The sequence below is a fragment of the Leuresthes tenuis genome, unplaced genomic scaffold (genome assembly GCF_036924035.1).
Source record: "Leuresthes tenuis unplaced genomic scaffold, fLeuTen1.0.hap1 SCAF_1, whole genome shotgun sequence".
In the NCBI taxonomy this organism is placed as follows: Eukaryota; Metazoa; Chordata; class Actinopteri; order Atheriniformes; family Atherinopsidae; genus Leuresthes; species Leuresthes tenuis.
In genome coordinates, this window is record NW_027325355.1 from 20576715 (window position 1) to 20597596 (window position 20882).

Below are 20882 nucleotides of genomic sequence, written 5' to 3' on the forward strand. Positions count from 1 at the left end.
GGCTTCATTGCTCAATAAACACAAACTGCAATAAGTGAGGAGGTAAGCACAGCAGGAGGCAGGTAGTGTCAGCTGATTATATATCGGCACCGTTGTCAGTAAATCCATCCCACATTTCCCAGATGCCCCTGCATCTCTCTTTGCTCAGGTGTATTGCATAATGAAAAATAAATCTAACGCCATTACAAATCACTGTGGGTAGATGCAGAGGTTTTGCTTTGGATCAAAGTGTGATTTTCTGCATCTTTGGGCTCGCTATGAAAAATATCCCATTCTAAAATGGCTGATAAATGGCTATTGATTTCCAGGCTGAGTATGCTGAGTTTGCGAGTGTACAGAGGTAAATGAAATGATTCCTCAGGCTGGATCAATACAAGTTCAGCGACATTTAGCAGTGCAGCTTGGTTAAGAGAGCCATCGACAGCAGTCTGGGATTTCAGGGCCACTGTTGTTCTCGCCAAAACAAGAAAGACAAGAAAGGGAGGATGATGTAGCGGTAAACGTGAGAAGAATGGAGAAATAAAAAGATGTGGTATAGAATAAAAGAATAGGTGTTTGGAAATGTCCATACGGTCTGGTAGATCTCTCCATAAACGTAAATGAGAAGCAAAGCTCAAAATGTTAACAAGGAAGCTGAAAATAGGCTGAGAAAAGCACAAGGGGAAAAGTCTGGTCTCACAGGAACACCCGAGTGCTCTGGAAACAAGAGCATCAGTTTAACATTTTAATTTGGTGTCAAATGAAGGCTCTGCCGTAGAACATTTGATTGCTTTTGTTTTTCAAATGAGCGCTCACTGGCTGCTCTCTCTAGTCTACAAGCCCACAGGCAATAAACCTCACCCGGCTCGGGTCGTACTCCAGGGCTCTGCGTCTTGCGGCGTCCAGCTCATCATAACTCGGAGCAGCACGGGCCGGCGGGTATTCCCTGCGAAGTCCCTGGAGCCTCTGATCACTGCAGAGAAACACAACAGGTGGTTAAAATAATCATAAGTGAATGGCATTTGGCAAAAATTTAGGCAGACACAAAATGAATGGCATAAATGTCAATTCTGTGGCTGTGGAGATGTTCACCACAGCTGGGAATTAAGAAGTAAAGCAAGCAGAAAGGCCGAAGATGCATAACGTTTTATCAAATCCACCGGTATTCTTTGCTTCACAATGACAACCCTTGACAACAGGGTAGGACTGACAAGCAGACAGATAATATCCACAAAGCAGCGCCTCTCAGAAGACATCATAGTCTGAACAGAACTTTCTAGCTAACAGAGAAAACAAAGGTGGAAATTTTTTACTGGAACAGCAGAAAACATTTGATGGATGAGCTTTCAAACTGAAAATTTACACAGACCGACGGGTTGTTATCTTTGACTGAATTACAGACAAATATATCAACATGTCAACATCCGAATGGTGGCGCTGAACTGGACCTTTTTGAGACCAAAGCGTGAAAATGAAGAATACCCCAGCAAAAAGGGAAAAACGCGCCAGTGAGGAGATAAGAACCGGACAGAATGGGGACAAAATTTAAAGAGAAACATCATCATGCTCACTGGACCCTAATACCAGATAAACTACACACACCTGAGAGTACGCAGCTGGGCACACATAAACAAGGGTGCGGACACACACACACACACACACACACACACACACACACAGACCCACTAAAGCAAAAGACAAACATTGTGCGCCTGAGCGAGCACAATCCCACAAGATGTGCGACCAAAGTATGACATAGTGCTGTCTGTTATCTGTGTTTACTGGCTGCTGTTGAAACAGGTATCTAATATTGACAGCGATATGATGTTCTTCTGCTATTTCGCCCTCGGGAGATACACACCACATAAAAATATTCAAACTAAGAGGAAAAAAGAAAATGTAATACATGGACAACAAGCACACCTTCCATGCTACCTCTGCATCTGTAAAACACTCATTACACCTTCAGACCAGGACGGCCATTATTCTCCATAAACAGCCTCACAGTCTCTGTGAAACATGCCTTGTACCTCAAGCGCTAACAATCTGACCTGCAGGCAGCTATTGACCAAAACCGAGTGAAAAAGGGGAGAGCAGATAGAGAGGTTCATTAGTGCAGGACACAGCCTACATGTTTAAGTCTCTCCTGTGATCCTGTCTTTGATCAGAAGATCTTTCTGTGTGTGTGTGACTTCAATCTCAGGGCTACATAAAAGAGTGCATTTCTGTGAGAGTACTGCACAATCAATCCTTGTAACTTTGCTATGTGGAGCACACTGTGACAATGTGCTTTTTGAATGTGTACTTGCACCACAATTTAATGCAGCCCGTCTTCTATTCATCTCATTGGGGACAGACGGCTGAGTCACTCAAACTTCTGTGCCAGTATGCAAAGTGTTCTGCGCAATACGGCACAAATGTTTGTGCGTGCACTCCTTGCTTCAGAGTCCCAGTTGGCACAAAACTTAATCCCGATTTTCAGCCATGTGGGAACAACTTTCCAAAAGTTTCTGTGTTGCGGTAAATACCAGCACAGATGCTTTTGTTTTATAAAGATTGTGTGGTGAAAGATAGCTGTGGTGGCAGTAGGTGGAATATTGTTCTAATTGTTGCTTCCTGAGACTGGTTTAATGGCTGGTGTCAGCACACAGCTAATCAATAGTAATCCCTGTTACCCCCTCAAGAGCTGCATTCTGCAAACAACCACACTATAAGAAAGTTCCTATTTAATCTTTTGTATTATTTATTAATCGACTTACTTCTTCCTTTTTTATTACTCTTACTTACCCCCACCACCTTCACACAAACAGTCAGACAGATCCTCAGAGAACAGATGCAAACTTTTTTTTTCTTTTCTAATGACACAACCTCTTCTAGCGATCCCATTAGCCAATCCCTGGGCTCGTAATTAGGCCTGCCATTTTGATTGAGCGTGCGTGTCGCTCTCCAAATGAAACAACACCGTAATTATCTCATTATGCCCCGGCCTCCATCACTGACAATGCCAAATATTATCATATTAATGGCTGAAGACGGAGGCTGATTCTAGATAAAACATTAGTGGGGGGTGGAATGGGGAGTGCTTGAGGTTTGTAAAGCAGCATTTTGACACCAGCAGGCTGCTTTCCAAACAGTGACAGAGGGATAAATGAGTATGTATGTACGTGTGCGTCCTATGTGTGTTAAGGTGGAGGCAGGTAGGCTACCCTGTTGTCATCAGCTGCTGATAAATGCTGCTGTCTGCCAGCCTGAGGCCAAATGTGTAAACAAAACCGTTGCACGCTTTAGTGATCTACAACAATTTTAATTGACTAGTGTGATTCAAGACAGTTAATGACAACAGAACTGAGTTTGAGCTGCAGGTGTCAGCTGAAAAACAGGGCTGCCAGATCTTCAAATCTGTTATATAAAAAGAAATCAATTATAATTTAGCTGTAAAAGAAAAAGAAATATCTCAAAATAGAAGCATATACGAGGGAACAGCACTCCATAATCATCCTCTTAACAAAAACATTTCACTCTTAGTGCCTGACTATTGACTGCATCTAAGCAATATATAATTTCAGTGATATTTGGCTACATTAACTCAACCACAAAATTAGACATCACTTAATTGTCAAATAGTCAATTATCTTATTTCATCCATATTTCAGGATGCCTGAATATGCGGTTGATCTAAGAGTGTGTTGAGAGAAGGGACAGTGTTAGGGAGATGGAGATGGAAGGTGGAGAGGGAGACGACGAGACAGAGGAGCAGCAAAAGAAAAGGGAACAGAAGACAGAATGAGAGCAAAAGCAACGTAAAGAACAAGATGGAAACTTGGAAAGGGGTAAAAGACAGAACAAGGGAGATGGAATGAGAACAAAACTATCGGTTATATGAAAGTGAGGCAGAGAAAATGTGTGAGAAAAAGCAACTATCCTGCAGTGTCAGCCAGTGTGAGGGCAGACTAATTAGGAAGTGTGCACTGCCGCCGGCTGGTTTGGTGACTTTTTTCTTGGTGAGGCCAGCTGATTATAGCAAAACACACTGGGGAGAAGCTCAGGCTGACATTCTTCTTTGCTTGTATGATAGAAGTAAGTACACATAAAAAAGCTAGGTTGGTGTTTAGTTTCCTGGTGCAATATTGAGAATGGACTCAGAAAGAAACTCAGTGAAGCACCAAAGTGAGAGTGACAGGGAAATGGGGATTTTATTGATGCCTTCCAATCCTGACTGCTGCGAGTTCATTTTGAATCACACTGAAACCTGCTGTTTTTGAAAGGATAATGGTTATTACTTTCTTAGAGGTCTACCTTAAACTCGTAATGCAATGTGAATGTGGTGTTTTTATAAAGTAGATTTGTAAGAAATGTAAGGACTCAACACATTAAAAGCAATGTTTATAAGTGAAGCAGCAGATGCTGAAGTCATGCAGCTTCAAGTTTGGACACGATAGCTCAAAATGGTGTTTTCCTGAATAATTGGGTAAGATAAAAGATGAGCGGATATCCAAAATGCATGAAGTTAAAGATGACACTTTCTTTTCAACACCATCTCTAACGTATTTCAGAAACAAATCCTGCATAATGATAAAATTAAAAAATAACTTAAAATTCCATGAAAAGAACATCTCTCCAACTGTTAAGCACGGGGGTGGACTGACCATGCTTTGGTCGACAAACATCACTACACTGTTGGAGGGAAACATGATTCAATTTACCATCAGTAAACTCAGGAAGCAAACGCCTCACCATCTACAAAGAGCCGAGGATGGAAAAAATAATGATCTCTTCAACTAGATAATGAGATGCATCCCATAGATGCCCCATACTAAACATCTGTGGATAGGGCTCAAGAGATCTGTGCAACAGGAATCCTTACAAAATATGACCGAACGAGACAAGTTTTGCAATAATGATGGGTGAATATCACTCAATCATAAACTGGGTGGCTTAGCTGTCAACAAATGAAATTTTCAAGCACTCACCATGAAGGGTGCTTAAAGCTTTACAATGGGACCCTTTCATTTGCTATTTTGTGTCATGTGGGTAGATGCATCATGTCATCTGTGTCATGTGTCATCTTTAAATGATTGAACTAAATCAATTTCATTCACCTTCTATGAAGAGTGTCAAAAAGTTTTCAGGCCTCTGTATTCTGACAATTTTGAAGGCAGGTCAAGCTCCAAAAACATTCGGTCACTCTCAAACTCACAGAATCTTGCTATTAGAAATTAGAAAGCCCATAAAGGTTGAATAATTTGCCACTGAATCACATATCCTAGATTTAAGCATTTGGCATTGCCTCAGTGCTGTGTTTCCCACCTTCAAGTATCTGGATTTATGATGTAAAGCTTGATTTGCATAGTTATAAACACAAAATGATTAGCTATGGACTGATCGAGATTAACTAGACTTTTTCTTGATAGTTTGAGCTCCACGTGGAAATCCAGTGTTAATAAAGTTGCTTTGTGGATAAACTGATCACAGCTCAGCCCATGTACATCTAATAGCTATCAATCCCTGCTTCTAACACATTACTCATCTCGTATCTCCTTTTCAGTTAGATACAAGCCTTCAGTAAAAGTCTGTTTCCTCTGTGTAACAGACAACAGACCAAATAAAGGCTGGAAGCTGTTTAAATACAAAAAAAAACTGATTTGCTTTGACAGAGTGTCAAAAAGCACTTTAAAGGCACAAAAGACAAGCAGAGCTTAATGTACAGCCTAAATTAATGACGTGCCTCAAGCAGATGCAGTCTGACAAAAACATCCATGGCAGAAAACAAGATGCAAGTTTCAGCATCTGTCGTAATAGGAATTCTCTTCACGTTATGGTTACTCCTTTGTGCTGCTTCTGTCTACAGGGGAGTAAGTTGCGGCTTATGAGTCTCACCAAAATGGAGAAAATGAGAGGGAAACAGAGTCCATTTAATAGGTGTAAAATGACCCAACAAACCCAGATCAAATAGATTGTGCTGCATCCTCTTGGAAGAATTCAATAATTAGTCAAGGCTGTCTGGCGTGATTTAAGATTCCACTTTGTTGCAGTGTCAGATAAACTTAGACGCATGTAATCCTAATGGCATTACAGGAGCCATGGCAAAATTCTAACAAAATCCTCACAGAAGTGTCATTTGCTTAGCGTACAAGCTCACCTTTGTGTCCCTTTTTTTTAGGACAGTGCTGCATTTTACAACACACCTCTCACGAGTCTTCACATCTCTGCTCTTTGGCCTCTTATTTTCTCACTCCTCTTTCATCTCATCTCCCCGTTTCTTGCTCGAGCTACAAAGACTGCCTTCTGGCTAATAAAATTTGACAAGCATAGCTAACCTTTTTTCTCCACAGGTCAGCTTCTTGCATAGATCTAATCAAATGTGACGCTCATCACCGCACACACCTGCCATTGAAGGCCTAATGAAAATGTCCGACAGTAAATTAGGATGACAGTGCTGGAAGTCCACTGTTGAAGGCCTTGACGGCGAGGGAGGGAGGGAGGGAGGGAGGCTTGCATGTTTCAGTTGGCAAAACTATGCAAACACAGACAAACCACGCAGAGACACACCTTCAAAAACATTTGGACAAAGACATACTGTACCAGCTTCAGTATTTCAAAAGCACACACACCATCTCCCACATGTATAATGAGCACATTTGGTTACAGCATCATTAAAAATGTATAATGTAGAAGATAAAAGAAACAGACATGTCGTTCTCTTGGAAACAATAAAAATCTTGTATGCCACATCTACAAAGAGCTACTTTGTGGACCATAAAAAAAATCAGGCCCCTTTGCACCTGCACTTTTTGTACGATAGTTTAAAACTTACCAGACCACACACAGCATTGTTGCTAGGCTTCCTCATTGAAATATTTAATATGGGTGGCACCTTGTGCATCTATTTCTGGCCATGTGTGTTTAACTGTCTGTCTGAACCTCACGGTTAGCTCATGTGTTTTAACAGATGTACACACTTTGTGAATGAGTGCCCCTGTGCAATCTGCAGGTGGTAGAAGGTGAATTAAAAATAGAATACATCAATGAGGTTACTCAGCCAGCTCGGGTATCTAATGCTCTACTAGGGTAGCTTTAAATAGCTAAATGTTATTGTTCTCATACCGTAAAGTGTTGCACTCTGTTTTCCGCTCTTGGTCAGCTCGCCCAGCTAACAGGGGACAACACTGGCTGGATATGGTAACCCTTGCTCCAAATCCCCCATGAGCAATTGGCTCAACTCAGCTACAGGGAAAATCCTCAAATTCAACAGTAAATGTTGTAACCAGAGTCAGACACGGATCAAAGACTCTTGCAGGAGTCGCTGTGTTACAGAAACTTCCCTAAATTCAGTTAGGAGCAGCTCCTTAACTGTAAGGCCGAAACAACGAATGGCTCATTGGATAGAAGTTTGCTGGAAGAATTCTGAAATGCAATCCTTCCTTCCTTCCTTAGAACTGGACTAGCGTAGGGCTTAAGAAACTCCTGGACAAGTTGACACTTTTACCCCAGCCTAATTAAAACTGTAAATTTGAATACAATTCTGAACGAGGTTGGTATTTGTGTACAAAAGTGTCTGCTTAATCAAAGTAATGTGATAAACACACACAGGGAAGTTGTGCGTTTCATCTTTGTGTCGTTGCAGCTTCACACATGCTGCAACGATCACGCCTACTCTGAGGAGATACTCTCTGTAGTGAAACTGTGCTGCATAATGTAGAGGTGCAGTACATTTAAAAAAGTAGCAATCGGTGGGATCTTAAGTGAACATGTCGGCTTGGAAACCTGGATTCACAAGTACAGGTGGATCCAGGGAGGCTCCCAGATGAAGCCTCAGTTAGCGGTTAGGTCAGTATCAGACTAACATGGAAATAAGTATTTATGTACAAATATATGGCTAATTTCACACCAAAATCTTGGAATTTTACAGCCTTTTAAAATTGCAAGAAAAAATGATTACATTAAAAATTGGAAATCAGAAAACAGACTGTGTTACAGATAAACTTTTGTCCTTTTGTGAGCATGTTTGTTTCATACATACACGACTACGCTGTGTTACTCTTCTTTGGTCATGTAATATTACACTTCCGTGACTTAATGGGAGGCGTCTGGGGGTGTTTGTCAGCTTCATAAGCATGGTTACAACTTCTCATCTATAGCTGTGCACGCACAGGGTTCAGACTGAGGTTGGTTTTCATGACAGTGGTGTTCTCTCTCATAACTGCAAGGAAAGCCAAAGAGGAAAAAAAGAAAAAAGCCCAATTCTCTAGTGATGCTTTAAATTTGGAATATTTTGTGTAGGTCACATAAAATCCCTGCAACGAAACAGAAAAACTGCCAAGGGAGTGAACACTGTCACAGGGTGCAGTGGATTTTTGTCAACACGATCTTATAATTATAACTTACATTGTAAAGCACTTAAAAACTCTGCATACAAATGGGTTTTACCTTTTTTGGCAACCACAATTTAGTTTAATTACCATGAACATGTGCCGTATGACTGTCCACTAATGACATTATTAGACATCTATGCATCTTTGTTCGTCTCTAGAGACACCCTTACATGCAGAGTTAACTAGCCTACGAGGGCTTGTCATCCATCATGCTGATGTAGACGATCTTAAACACATTATGAGTAAAACAGGGAGGAGAGAATGGACAGGTGAAACGCCATGAGTGCGAGAGATGCTGAAACAGAGACAAAGTGAGGGAGAAATGGGGGACAGGGAGAAAACAGGCTGGTAATGAAGTACCCACCACTAGTGGATGAGAGCTAAAGTGGTCTGTCAGGCTGTTAGACTGTGGCTAATTATCCCTCCTCCTCTTTGTCTGCATCCACTCCTCTGTCACTTCTCCTCTCTCGAATTTCCTTTGCCTTACATGTTGTTTTCGTCTATATTTTGGCTTTGTCTCTTACTTCTTTCTCTACACTCTTCTCCTGCATTCTCTTGTCTCTCTCTCCCTCCGTCTGTCGCTTCTCTCCATTCCCATCTGTCTCCTTTCCATGCCCAACCTCTCTCCCTCTTTCTCTGAATCCTCCATTTCTGGATGAGATTGGGTGTCTGGGGCTTAGTGTTTGATTTGCAAGTCAATAGTAATTTCTGTCAGAGAGTTTAAGTTGAGCAAAGTTTTAATGTGGCCTGTATTATTTCACAAAGGAAGTGATAAATTTGCATTAGAATCCTCTCTAGATTTTCTAATTTTTTTCTCCCTCACACACAAAAGCTGAGTTAAGGTTTCAAAAACCTCAGCAGTAATAATATATAATACGGAGGGGAATGACAACACTGAGAAGCAGCATATTTCAGCAAGCGTGAAGCCTTTGTTTGACTTAATATGAAGAGCTTTCACAAGTTTTTTTCAAATTCAAATACATTTTATTACTAAACCACTTTAAAACATCCATCATTCCTCTTTTGCACGAAACTATGAGTCTATTCAAGCTGTGTTAAGGATTTCTATTTGAAAGCTACATGTAAAAACTCCACTTTAACCAGCTTTCTTTAACCAGCATCTTCTCACAGCTCCATCTTTGCTTTGTGGACGTAAATCATCTCAATTTTCAGAGTGTGCTGCAGCTGCTCAGATGAGCCTATGGCTGCTGTTGTTCAGTTTTTAGGAGTTTTTAGGAGTTTTTAAGATTTGAAATTTGCATAATTTGCATCCTCTCCTGTTGATGATTGTGAACAAGCTACAGACATAACAAGCTCATCAAGTGTCTTTAAAAAAATCTTTACTCTAAATAAAAATGATCTTATTTATAATATATAGTCTTACATTTATGTTTTTCAGAGATCAGCTCATCAATTCACCTAACTGTTACAAAGGTGTGACCAGGGGTGCCCAAACCTTTGCATGTCCCTGAAGATTATTCATCACATGACATCAACGAATCCCTACAATGGTCTGAAGATCTTCCAGTCACATTCATTTAGTATTTGTATCCGTATCAAGAGGTGGCCACAGCGATTGCATGATTTAAAACCAAGCATGAACAGACAAAGTTACAGCTGGTAATTAAATTGAAGAGGCTGAGTGGAGGCAACCTTGTGCTTTCAGAGATGTGCACTCCTGCACCTGTACCCTGTATGTATCTCTTTGTGTGAATGTGTCAGCAGGGTGTATGCGTGGGTCAGAGAATGAGACACTTGGAAGGAGGTGGGGTGGGGGTATTCTATTTGTAGAGTGTGGTCTCGATGCACCGACTGAGCTCCTGAGCAAAAAATGCAAAAATAGGGAAAAACGCACACGTTTGTCCACATTCTGTGCGTGGCACTAAAATAGCCCTAAACTTTTTGTGCATATCACCATGCTCTGATTCATGCAAACCAGTTATTGCTCTAAATATTATGGAAAACTTTCATGACAACCTAGAAATGATTTTATTTTTAAGATTTGCATAAATCATGCATTCTATTACTGCGAATGTGTGTATGTGCATATGCAGTCTGAGTTTGTTAGCACAATATGAGCGTGCCCTCATGTTTTATGCATTCTCCAGCTTGGCAGACCATAAATGTAGATGTGTGGTAATACTTTCTCACTCATGCCAGTCATGCCACAGCAGGTGACCTTGTCTGTACACTACACACTCACACACACAACTGTTGTGTATCTACTAAGAATCACAGGTGCAAATGCTACACGTGCATTAAAAAATCCAAACACATATGTATGATAACACTTGTGAGCTCCAAATCAACAGAGGACCAGCAGCTGGGTCCTTGTAAGTAGAAAAACATATAATCTTGCCCATCTGCTCACCCTGTTTCCCATTCTGACCTGTCTGCCTGCGTCTGGTGCTGGTTCTGCAACGTAGGCGCAGGTCTGTGCTTGTTAACTTTGGCGTAGAGCCCTTCAAGTTCCTCAGAGGACACCCGAGGCTGGCTCGGCCCCGCTGTTGGCACTACCGGGGAGGGCGTGCGACTGATGAAGGACTGCGGTGAGGGTGGCTGGCGGAAATTGCTGACGCGGGCGTAGTTGGGATCGCTGTCGTCGTCTTCCACATCAGGGAGAGAGGCCAGGTCAGGGGTGGCGTGGCCAGAGCGCACCTCGGTGTAACGTGGCTCATTGCTGTCGGGAAGGAGGGGAGGAGGCAGTTACACATGTGGGCGGTGCAAATAGCACAGGCATTCCTACTAACAGTTGCTCTGAACATTCAAGTGCGGAGTTGTTTTGGAAAACCAGGTGGGTGTGTGTAGCTGCATCACGATGATTCACAACCTGTCAGGTAAGGTGTCAATCAGAGCACTTTGCTGCTGTGAAAATGCTTTTCTCATTCAGTGAATTTTCTGTTTCAGTCAGTGCTTCCCTGTGTTGCAAACTCTTCTGGCACTTTAAACTGTGAAAAACTGACACGGAGACTTTCTTACCCGCCTCTGTTGTCAGGGATCCTGTCCAGCTCCTCCTCACTCAGGGCTTCCAGCCTGTTTTTTGACGATTTTGCTGCATCTTTGCTCTTGTCATCTTTCTTCTTACCAAACCTGGACGAGACACACAACACAAACAAGAAAATGAATTTCAAATGACCAAAATGATGAGCACAGTGACCCCCCCCCCCCCCCCCCCCCGCGGGGCAAAAGACCGAAAACAAACCACACAGAAAATAATTAAAGGTTTAAAGCGTTTCCATTCTTAAGTGATGTTAAGTTTTCTGAAACATTGCCGTGTCTTCCACCGCATCATCTTGTATCGTCAAAATTAGTATTTTGGGAAATGTTTGTTTTCTAAATGTGTTTTCTGGTCGTACATTGAGAGATGTTTTAATCATTTCTGTTTTTAAGAGTCATGCGTTCTGAAATGTGTTTTCTGAACAGTTTGTATTTTTCCTTAAAAAAGGTGTTTTTTTCCTCTGTTTTGTTGATATCATTTGTTCTTTTACTTTCCTTTGCTGTGTTTTGCATAACAGCAATGACCAACAAAGCCACCGTGCGAGCTTCGTTCTGCAACTTCATGCTCATCCTTATGATCTCAAAGCCTCAGGCAGATAACAACCCAATCTGCACAGAGTACTTATATTTATAAAGGTCACGTTCATGTGCTTTAATGGAGACTTTCTTTGAAACAAACATCACACGGGCTACAGAACTTGCTTGATTTGATGAAAGAGGCTCTCCAACTGGCACAACATACAAACAACACACATTCTCCACCTTGCATCAGCTTTCCAAATGTTGACACACACATGCACACACACCCACTGTGAGACAAACTCTTCCTAAGTCTTGTGTGTTCATTAGCACCTCTGCCTGGAAAAAGACTTAATGATAGATACAAATATAATGTCACAGCAGGCACCGACAGTCCTCGGTACCAGTGTGTGTGTGTGTGTGTGTGTGTTTGTGTGCGTGTGGGGGAACATGAAAAAAGGGAATAGTGGTCTGACAGCATATGGAGCATGAATATTTGAACATTTTCTTCAGTGAAATAGCTGTTACACCACAGTGTGTTATGCTTTCCTGATCAATGATACCATTACCACCATCGTCATCATCATTATCATTTGGAGTCGCTTATTCTCTCATTTTGCAGTCGAAATATTCTCTTCACCTCTTTTCAAATTATAATGAAACTCTGCATCACATTTTCAAGAAATTACGTGAGCCTTTGCTGCTGAAAATGTTCTATTCTTCCATCCTTCCTTCACATCGCCTCCTCCGTCCCAGCTTCCAGCCCACTTCTCTTTTCTTCTCGCCCTCTTCGTTCCTCGGAGCTCCTGCTGAGCCAATCTAATGTCTGTGTTTATCTCATTAACAGCGAGGCACTTCTCATTACTGCTACAGGCAGATACGTGGCTTGAATGGTAACCCGCTGGCCTGGACAAGTGGAAACCTGGACAGGGATGCCACATTGGCCTGGCACCATCCTGCAAACCAATTAGTGTTGTTTTTAACTCATCTACTTGCTCCATTTCTACCTGTGTGGGCTATTCTTGCCAACGACAGGTCAGACATGCCCATTGATTATGTTTTCTTGAGAAGAATACAAAGAGGGGTGGACAATCAAATTATCCTCTTTTGATTAAGCATTTAGGAGTCTTTTGAGCTCCAAGCAAGCATTTATTTCTCTAGGGTGTAGTTATCATCCTTCAGGGCACCACACACCCACTCTGTATGACAGATTATATATATATATATATATATATATATATAAATACACCCACAAAAATCTGTTTCCTTCAACACTGGTGCGGAATCACAATGTATCTGTGTCCTATTTTCTACTCCATTCATATATTATTCCTTCATTTAGTGAGAAAATTGCTGCTTTTGTCAACCTTAAACATTGTGTCTACTTCCTCAGTCTCCCATAGAGCTCCCATTATGTTGTTAATGATAAATCAGCTCTCACTGAAGGAAACTAACATAATTCTATGCTTAGTTATAAAATGTAAAGCTGGGCACAGACCTTATAAGCATCATGAACAAATAAACTCATATTTTGGGATCTGTGGGTCCTTCATACTGCTGTTCATACTGCACTCATACGACAGAATCTAGTCCAACAATTACCAAACTTAGTAGTATTTTAGTTTGTCACTTCCTGAAAAACAATAAAAAAACATGTTGAGGATTCATCCTGCCTTCACAGGCATATATTAACTTTGTGTCTAATGAAATGCTTTCGCAGACTTTAATGTTCCTGCCGCAGAGCAGCATGGAAATGCATAAATATGTAGAAGCAAAGCTCTCTGCAAGGAAATTAATGGGAAACTTTAAAGAAATGCCACTGACCTGCACAACTATAAACACTGAACTACTGCAGCAGTCACTTCAGCGACAAAGTATAGACATGCTGAAGCTATTTAGTATTGGAGTCAAGCTGAATAAGAGGAAATAAAGAAAGGTTGTAAGTCAGGAGGCAGACCTGATTACTTTGCAAGGGAGCAAGTGGAGAATAAGTCTTCAATGGTGGCCAAATACGAGTTTGGACCAATCAGCATCTGTGAAGGAATGTCTAATTCCACCTTTATCTTCGATATTCCTAATAGAATTCTCGTGACCTCATTAATCAGCCTGAAAAAGTGCAAGTAACTGTGGGTGTGGGGTATTTTGAGGGGCAAACCCAGATCACTATGGTTACATCATCAGTGGAGATCAGAAGAGGCACATGACTGGTAAACTGAGCTTGATATTTAAAATCTGTGGAGTGCCTCTTTAAACAGAATTGGGACCTTTTACATTTCCACTTGGATCTTTGAGGTGTTTTGGGAGGTTTAAACCTGTAAATTCCTCATCTCATTTTAATTTTTCTCACAGCGATATCGCTGGTGCTTTAATGTTTTTCCACCTCACTTCCTTAAAATCACTTGCCACTGAAACAGTGTGGGCGCTGCTGCAGCATCTTTCTTCCTGCAGATTTTTTTTCCCTCTTTTTTTCTTGGAACTATTTTGATTTAAGCACTCCCACATCATGCTGTCGCCAAAAGCAGACTACCAATTACCTCAGTGAAAACCATATAGGAATCAGTAATGTTGGAAAAGACATATCAGCATTATTCACCTCCTACGCATCAATGGACATAATTATAGAACATAAAAATACGGGATATGATTGACCAATATTCCCCAGGTTTATCTAGCTGAGTTGCCTGGTAGAGTCACCCCGCCTCCACACACACATGGCGGCTTAATCAACATTCTGAGGGGGCAGAGGTCCACAGTTGGACCCATCATTATATCTGCATTAATTAGGAAAGGCTCTTTTTCTCACTGTATTGTTTAAGAGGAGATGGAAAGGAAAAAAGGGGGGGTGACAGAATATGAGTGGGACGCCCAATTAGAGACATATACCTGCCATGAGAGGTGGTTATCCCCCACTCTCCCATTACCTTATCACTTATTCATCACCAAAGGCTCACATATTTTCCCACTGCTGTGAGCAGAGTTTGTTGCACACATCGCACTGCCTGTCTTTCCTCTTTTTAGGTTCACTTTTTTATTATTATTTTCACACAATTCTTTGTTCAGCTTATTAACTCCATCTTTTCTTTGGACCCGTTTCACTTTGTCACTCAGAAATCTGACAGTTAATATCCTGTTGAGTGCTAGAGTGCGTGCACCAGCACACAAAAGATACAAAAACAAGTCCATAAACACAACTATAAACACAAGAAACTATGAGGAAAAAATAAAAGAAGGTGGCGCATAAACACAGGCAAGCAGCTAAACCTACTCAACAAGACAGCAATATGCTTCAACCCCTGCAACACACACATTGTAACTCTGTAGGGAACTGCAAACAGTCTCATGGAATAGGACATCTCATTAACTTAGCATTATCTACCTACACAACCACTCTATCAAACTCTCATTAGAGGGAAGTAGGGGGTCCGGGTGAGTCAGGCTGCTCTGGTGTCCCATTTAATACACTCCCCACTGTCACAGGAGCTACTGGGAACCATTATTAGCGTGTCGCTGTCATCATTAGTCCACTGCTCCAACCATCGCCCCGACGTCACCTCAGCAGGCCAAGAGGGAGACGGGGCTGATCTGTTCATGCACATGGGAGCTTTTGCTGATATATATTGTAATTTTCTTGCCATTTTCAAAGCTCGCATTCGATTTTTTTAAAACTGATCTATAAAGGTCGTTAAAAATAATCATGCTTTTCTCACACAATTCGGAATTTTCCTCAGAGATATCTCTTTCAGGAAAAGTGTCTTTGACGCTTTTTCTTCTTCTTTGCATTTTACCAAATTTCCTGTGAAATTTCAGCCATCATAGATGACTGCACTTCACAAAATCAACACTGATTTATGCATAAGCAAACAGTTGCACGAGAAACTCACTGCAAAGCCAGCTTCAGACTACATAATAACTGCAGCTACTGTCACTCTCATTACTGTAGGATTAAACGCGCACAGTTAACCGCGCTCTAATGAGGCTCTATATGTGACTGAGATCACACCAAGCCAAGTGTGGTGATGTCACCAACCTGACCTGCACAATTAGCCCTCTGGGAAAGAGAGGAAGGGCCAAAGGGAGCAGAAGAGCTTAAACTATCAAACTAGACAAACTATTAAATGTAATTTTCTTTACAACAGTTGAGCTACAAACTGAATATCTCATCTATGCAGACTAAAATAGCACCACGACTACCTTGTAAATCTTCTCCTCACTTCTGTTCGCAGTAATAGGGGTTCTTTGTTCACTCCACCAGTGACAACAACTCTGAAGGTGTGCAGTTGTGTGCAGTCTTAATAAGATTTCCTATCTGGTACAACAGAGTCAGTGGGTTGTTGGTTATCGCCAGCATAACGAAGGATGTGAGAATGAGGTCGGGTGGTACTGCGAGTGTATTTGTGTGTATGTGAGTGTGTGTGTGGGTGTGTGAAGGAGGAATTTTTTCAGTTGGAGGACAAGGAATTAATTAACTCGCGTGTACGTATGCAATATTTGTGCGAGCTCACACACTTGCAGACTTGATGAAGTTCCTGAACACCTTGCCATGCAGTGACTGGGGAAAAGCACAAGCGTGTGCACAGGCAAGCCAACACTCCATTCAGCTGTGAGACATGATGGCAAGGCATCGTGGGATAGTTCTTGTGACAAAGATGGTTTAACATCTTGTCTACCACTAAATAAGCCATTGAAATTGAAGGAAAGAGGCAGGGAACAGGGAAGACTAAATCAGAAAATAAAGAGAGAAGAAAAAACGCTGCCATCATGATAACCTTTATTTGGTGGAGCCCTTTTCGAAAAGCACCAAATGAATGGTTAACGCAATCATTTACTTTGGCTTTTATTTCACTACAGACAATATAAACCCAAGATACTTTTTTTCCCTTTTCTTCCTGCAAGCACGTCTTAAGGTGTGCAACAGTTTGGGTTCGTCGTCATTGTCACATTTTTCATTTAAAAACATCCGCACATTCTCTACTTGGACAGGTCAGGGCTGCGGGAAGGTCACTCCTGTATCCGTATCCGAATGTGGTTTTGCATTGTCTTGTTGAAAAATGCATGGAAGTCCCTGGAAATTATGTGGTTTTGAAGGCAGCACATGTTGCTCCAAAATCTCTGAACTTTTCTACATTAATGCTGCCATCACGGAAGTGGAAATTAACTGTGAGCACAGAGAATTCAACCCCCCCGTCGGAACAAGGTTAACACAAGGTGTCATTTTTTGATTTAAGTGACATTTGTCACTGTAAATCTGTATTGCAGAGCTTGAAAAAGGTTTCCAATATAAATCCCTTGCAAATGTGGTTTTGTTAGCTGTTGATGAATGACCTTTCTTGATGCAGTGCCATTTGAGGGATTATAGATTATAGATTATAGATATTATCAGGGTGTTCAGGTGAGACTTAAACCCTGGCTCTGCATGCACCAAAATTCCTCCAGATTGCTTAAATCAGACAATGATACAGATTTTTTTTTTCAAACCCTGATTAAAAATCCCATTTAACAGAGCATTATCATCAATTTGGTTATCTCACCACTAAATCCAAATTGCCTCTGTCTTACAGACCTGGATGAATATTAATAAATCAAATTAAGTTGACAAGAAAAAAGATTATCATATGAAATATCGTGGGTTCATATCAGCAATCAAATAAAGGCCAAATTGAATGTAATAATCACTGCATTCCTACTTTTTCCAGTTTAGGGTTGTAATTCTAAACTTAGAGTAAAGAATGAAGGGGTCCAATCAGAAAACAAAATAAAAAAGCAAGTATAACAACAAGAGAGAAAGATTTGATATGCCATGTTTTTAACAGAGATTTGAACTCAAATGGCCCCAAAACATCCAGATGAGGACTCACAGCTACAATATCTGGCTCATATGTATCACAGCATTGGACATTTTAACGCAGCAGCCTTAAAGTTTAGCAATATCTCCTCATACATTTTGAATCACATTGTAAGCCACAGTTAAAAGATAAAAACTTAAGCTGAGATGCGATTGTGCCCCCTTGCTTTGTTTAAACTGGTGCTATAGTTTCTGTCCAGTCAGGGGACATCCCAGCACCGTCCCACATAGCCTAAATTCCTTTGCAGAGGTTGAATGCATTATCAGAAATGTTACTTCAAGAAAAAAAAGTCATCACTGCCATTACTTTACATTGAATACCATATAATCAACCTGACTGTTGCTTATATGTATGTTGAGCAAAATATGATATTCTGAAGATACTCCAGTTTTAGCAATCTACCATCCAACCGATAGATTTCCAATCCTCTATCTGCACACAAACTACAGAAACAAGTATGTGAGCTATCACATGTACAATGCAGCTTACTGTCTACATATTGGCAAAAATATCAAGATTGGTAGGATGCTAGTGGTGTGTTATTATCAAGTAAGACAGTGAAGTGGTTTTAAAAATGAAAGCATGAGAAGGCAAAAATAATGTAAGATTGTCGGTCTTCAAATGCAATAAAAACACGACTTGATCATCTCCAAGTTGTGACCCTCAAATACAAGCTAAAACTCAAGATGTTTCCCATCAAAATGTTATTTAACCATTGTTATTTGAAAGGAAGAGGCTACAGATGGCTCAGAGCAATTGAAAGAACTGGCCAAACATCCTATTTGCCTTGGAGAATGAAAGTATAAAGAAGCAGAGAGGATGAAATAAAAAAAAAGAAAGCAGAAGAAAAGCAGAGAATAGAATGAGTAAGTAAGAAAAAAGGGAATTAAATGAACAAGGCTGAAAGGGTGAGAGCTAGCTAAATAGCCTATGTGCCTCTGAGAATAACTGTGAAAGAGTTTAGAGTAAGAAAGAGAAAAAAGACAGAAAGACAGAAACAGGAAAGAAAAGAAGAGATGGGTTGGTGAGCCAAAGCTCCTGTGAAAGTGCAGTCTGGCTGGGGAGGAGTAAGGAGCTTAGGAATATATAGAAGGAATGCTGCTTCGTTCAGAGGCACAGGGAGAACAGTTAATCAGCCAAGCAGAAATGTTATCGCAGTAATTAGATTGCTCTGTATGTATTTGGAGAAGAGCACACATATCTCAGTGGAGCTTCCAGTAAAGACAGAAAAGAAGGGGAGAGATAGGGGAGGGTGAAAGAGAAACAAACTGAGAAACAGACAGGAAGAGAGACAGAGATTAACACCATAGAGAGTTGTGATGTAACACCATGCCGTCTCCTGCTCTGGCACTGTGCTGCTGCTTCACGGTGAGACTGGTCGGAAAATATTTCAGGCTTCAAATAGACAGAATAACATCCGTGGCAAAAAATAGACGTCAAGCTCCATTTAAAATTGGAGTGGTTTCCTTGTGGTAGTGAAGATCAGGCTACAAGAGGACTGTCGCCCGACAACAAGGTCACAACAGGCCACTGAAAGGTGGCTTTGACTGACAACAACAAGAGACAATTCTCACCTTTCCTTGATCATTTAAAACACTCAGCCAGCCTTGGACTTGAAACCAACCAGGCAGAATCTCTATCCATTCATCTGAATTTCTGCACAGCGAAACATAGCAGCAATTTGGCTTAAATCAGCTTGCATTAATGGCAGACATGAGCATTGGTGGGATGAAAAAGACAGAAACTGCAGCTCGATCCACCCGATGCTAATCGCAGTTTAAAAAGATTCACTTAGAAGGTATTAATAATGTAGTGATGCAGGGAGGCAGATGCGAGTGGAGGATATATCCTCTGGTTCAGAACTCAATATCTAAATCTTGAACAACACAGCAAAGAGAAAAAAAAAAGGCGCCTAATACTAAGAGAGGATGAGAGCACCCAGTGTGGACCTAATAATGAGACTTTTGGAGATGACAATTCTTGCCAATTCACCTTGCCAACGAAGCACTGGTGTACTCAAGGACCCCACCGCAAATACATAATGGTAGAAAGGAATCATTTTAAAACAGTCTTTAAATAAAACTAATTTAACGCCTTGAGGACAGAAGATTGAGGTAGACAGGTATAAATGCACAGCAAGTTGTTCCCAGGGGAACTAGAGGCAGATATGGAAAGCTTCTCTTAATCACAGCCTTACCAGTCTCTTGAGTACTGATACTCCAGTCAAACAAAAGAAAAAGTGATGAAAGGGAGAGAGGGAAGGAGGGAAATAAGGTGCCAGGGAATGAAGGACTAGGAAAGGACAAAGAGATGGGAAAGCAGAGACGGAGAGAAAAAGAAAGGGGATAAGAGGGAGATGGATGCAAGTGGGACAAAAAAGGCCAGAATGAGAAAAAGACAGAGGAGAAGGTGGACCAAAGCAGAGAGGAGGGAAAAAAGAGAGAATGACCTGTGATGAAGAAATCGATGCGACAAGGCAAAGGTTAAGAGAATAAATGGATGAAAAAGAAGGAAGCAAATAGTGAGGAAAAATGAGGGAAGAAGAAAGGGTGAAAGGAAGAAATGGATGGAGAGAAGGCACAAACAGAAGAGAAGTTTCAACTGTGAGAGTGCTGCGCCGACCAGGGGCCGTCCGGTGAAATATGGGCCTCCCTTTAATTGTTTGCATTCTGATATGTGGCATATTCTAAAAATGCCACATAAAAGCTGTCGCTCCCTGCAATTTGTCTCATGTTTCCTTTTCCCTCCCAGCTTTTGTCAGGGGAGCCGTTAATATTTAACGAGACCACTGTGCAATATGCCTCATTCTCGCTCTGCCATTGTGGAAGGTGTTGTGTATGTGCTGGATCCATGTCTGGACAGTAAATACAGCCCAAACAAACTGGAAGTGACTTCTCTACGGTCTGCTCTTTACATCAGTGGTTTCAGCAGTTGTCTCTGCTCTGTGAACATAGCAGAGGACACGAGTATCGCTGTGTTCACACATGCACACACACACACACACACACACACACACACAGAGTTGCTGAGAACAAATGGGAGTCATATAAAAGACAGGCACATTTATAGACAAACCATAAAGCCTGGAAGTCGTTTGTGAAAGAATTTACCATACTAAGACTAGGCTTTCTATTTAAAGGATCAGTTCACCCAAAATTAAAATGAAATATTT

General features: G+C 41.2%; 1 protein-coding gene across 2 annotated transcripts in view; it reads right to left on the minus strand.

The window, feature by feature from the left end:
* pard3ba (par-3 family cell polarity regulator beta a) overlaps nt 1-20882 on the minus strand; it is a 154983-nt gene that overhangs the window by 35174 nt on the left and 98927 nt on the right. For both annotated transcript variants that reach the window (XM_072363690.1, XM_072363613.1), the window contains 3 exons: nt 11331-11441; nt 10741-11031; nt 841-952 (listed from right to left, as the gene is read on the minus strand). In XM_072363690.1, coding sequence (XP_072219791.1) covers nt 841-952; nt 10741-11031; nt 11331-11441 — 514 coding nt within the window. The remainder of the gene's footprint in view (nt 1-840; nt 953-10740; nt 11032-11330; nt 11442-20882) is intronic.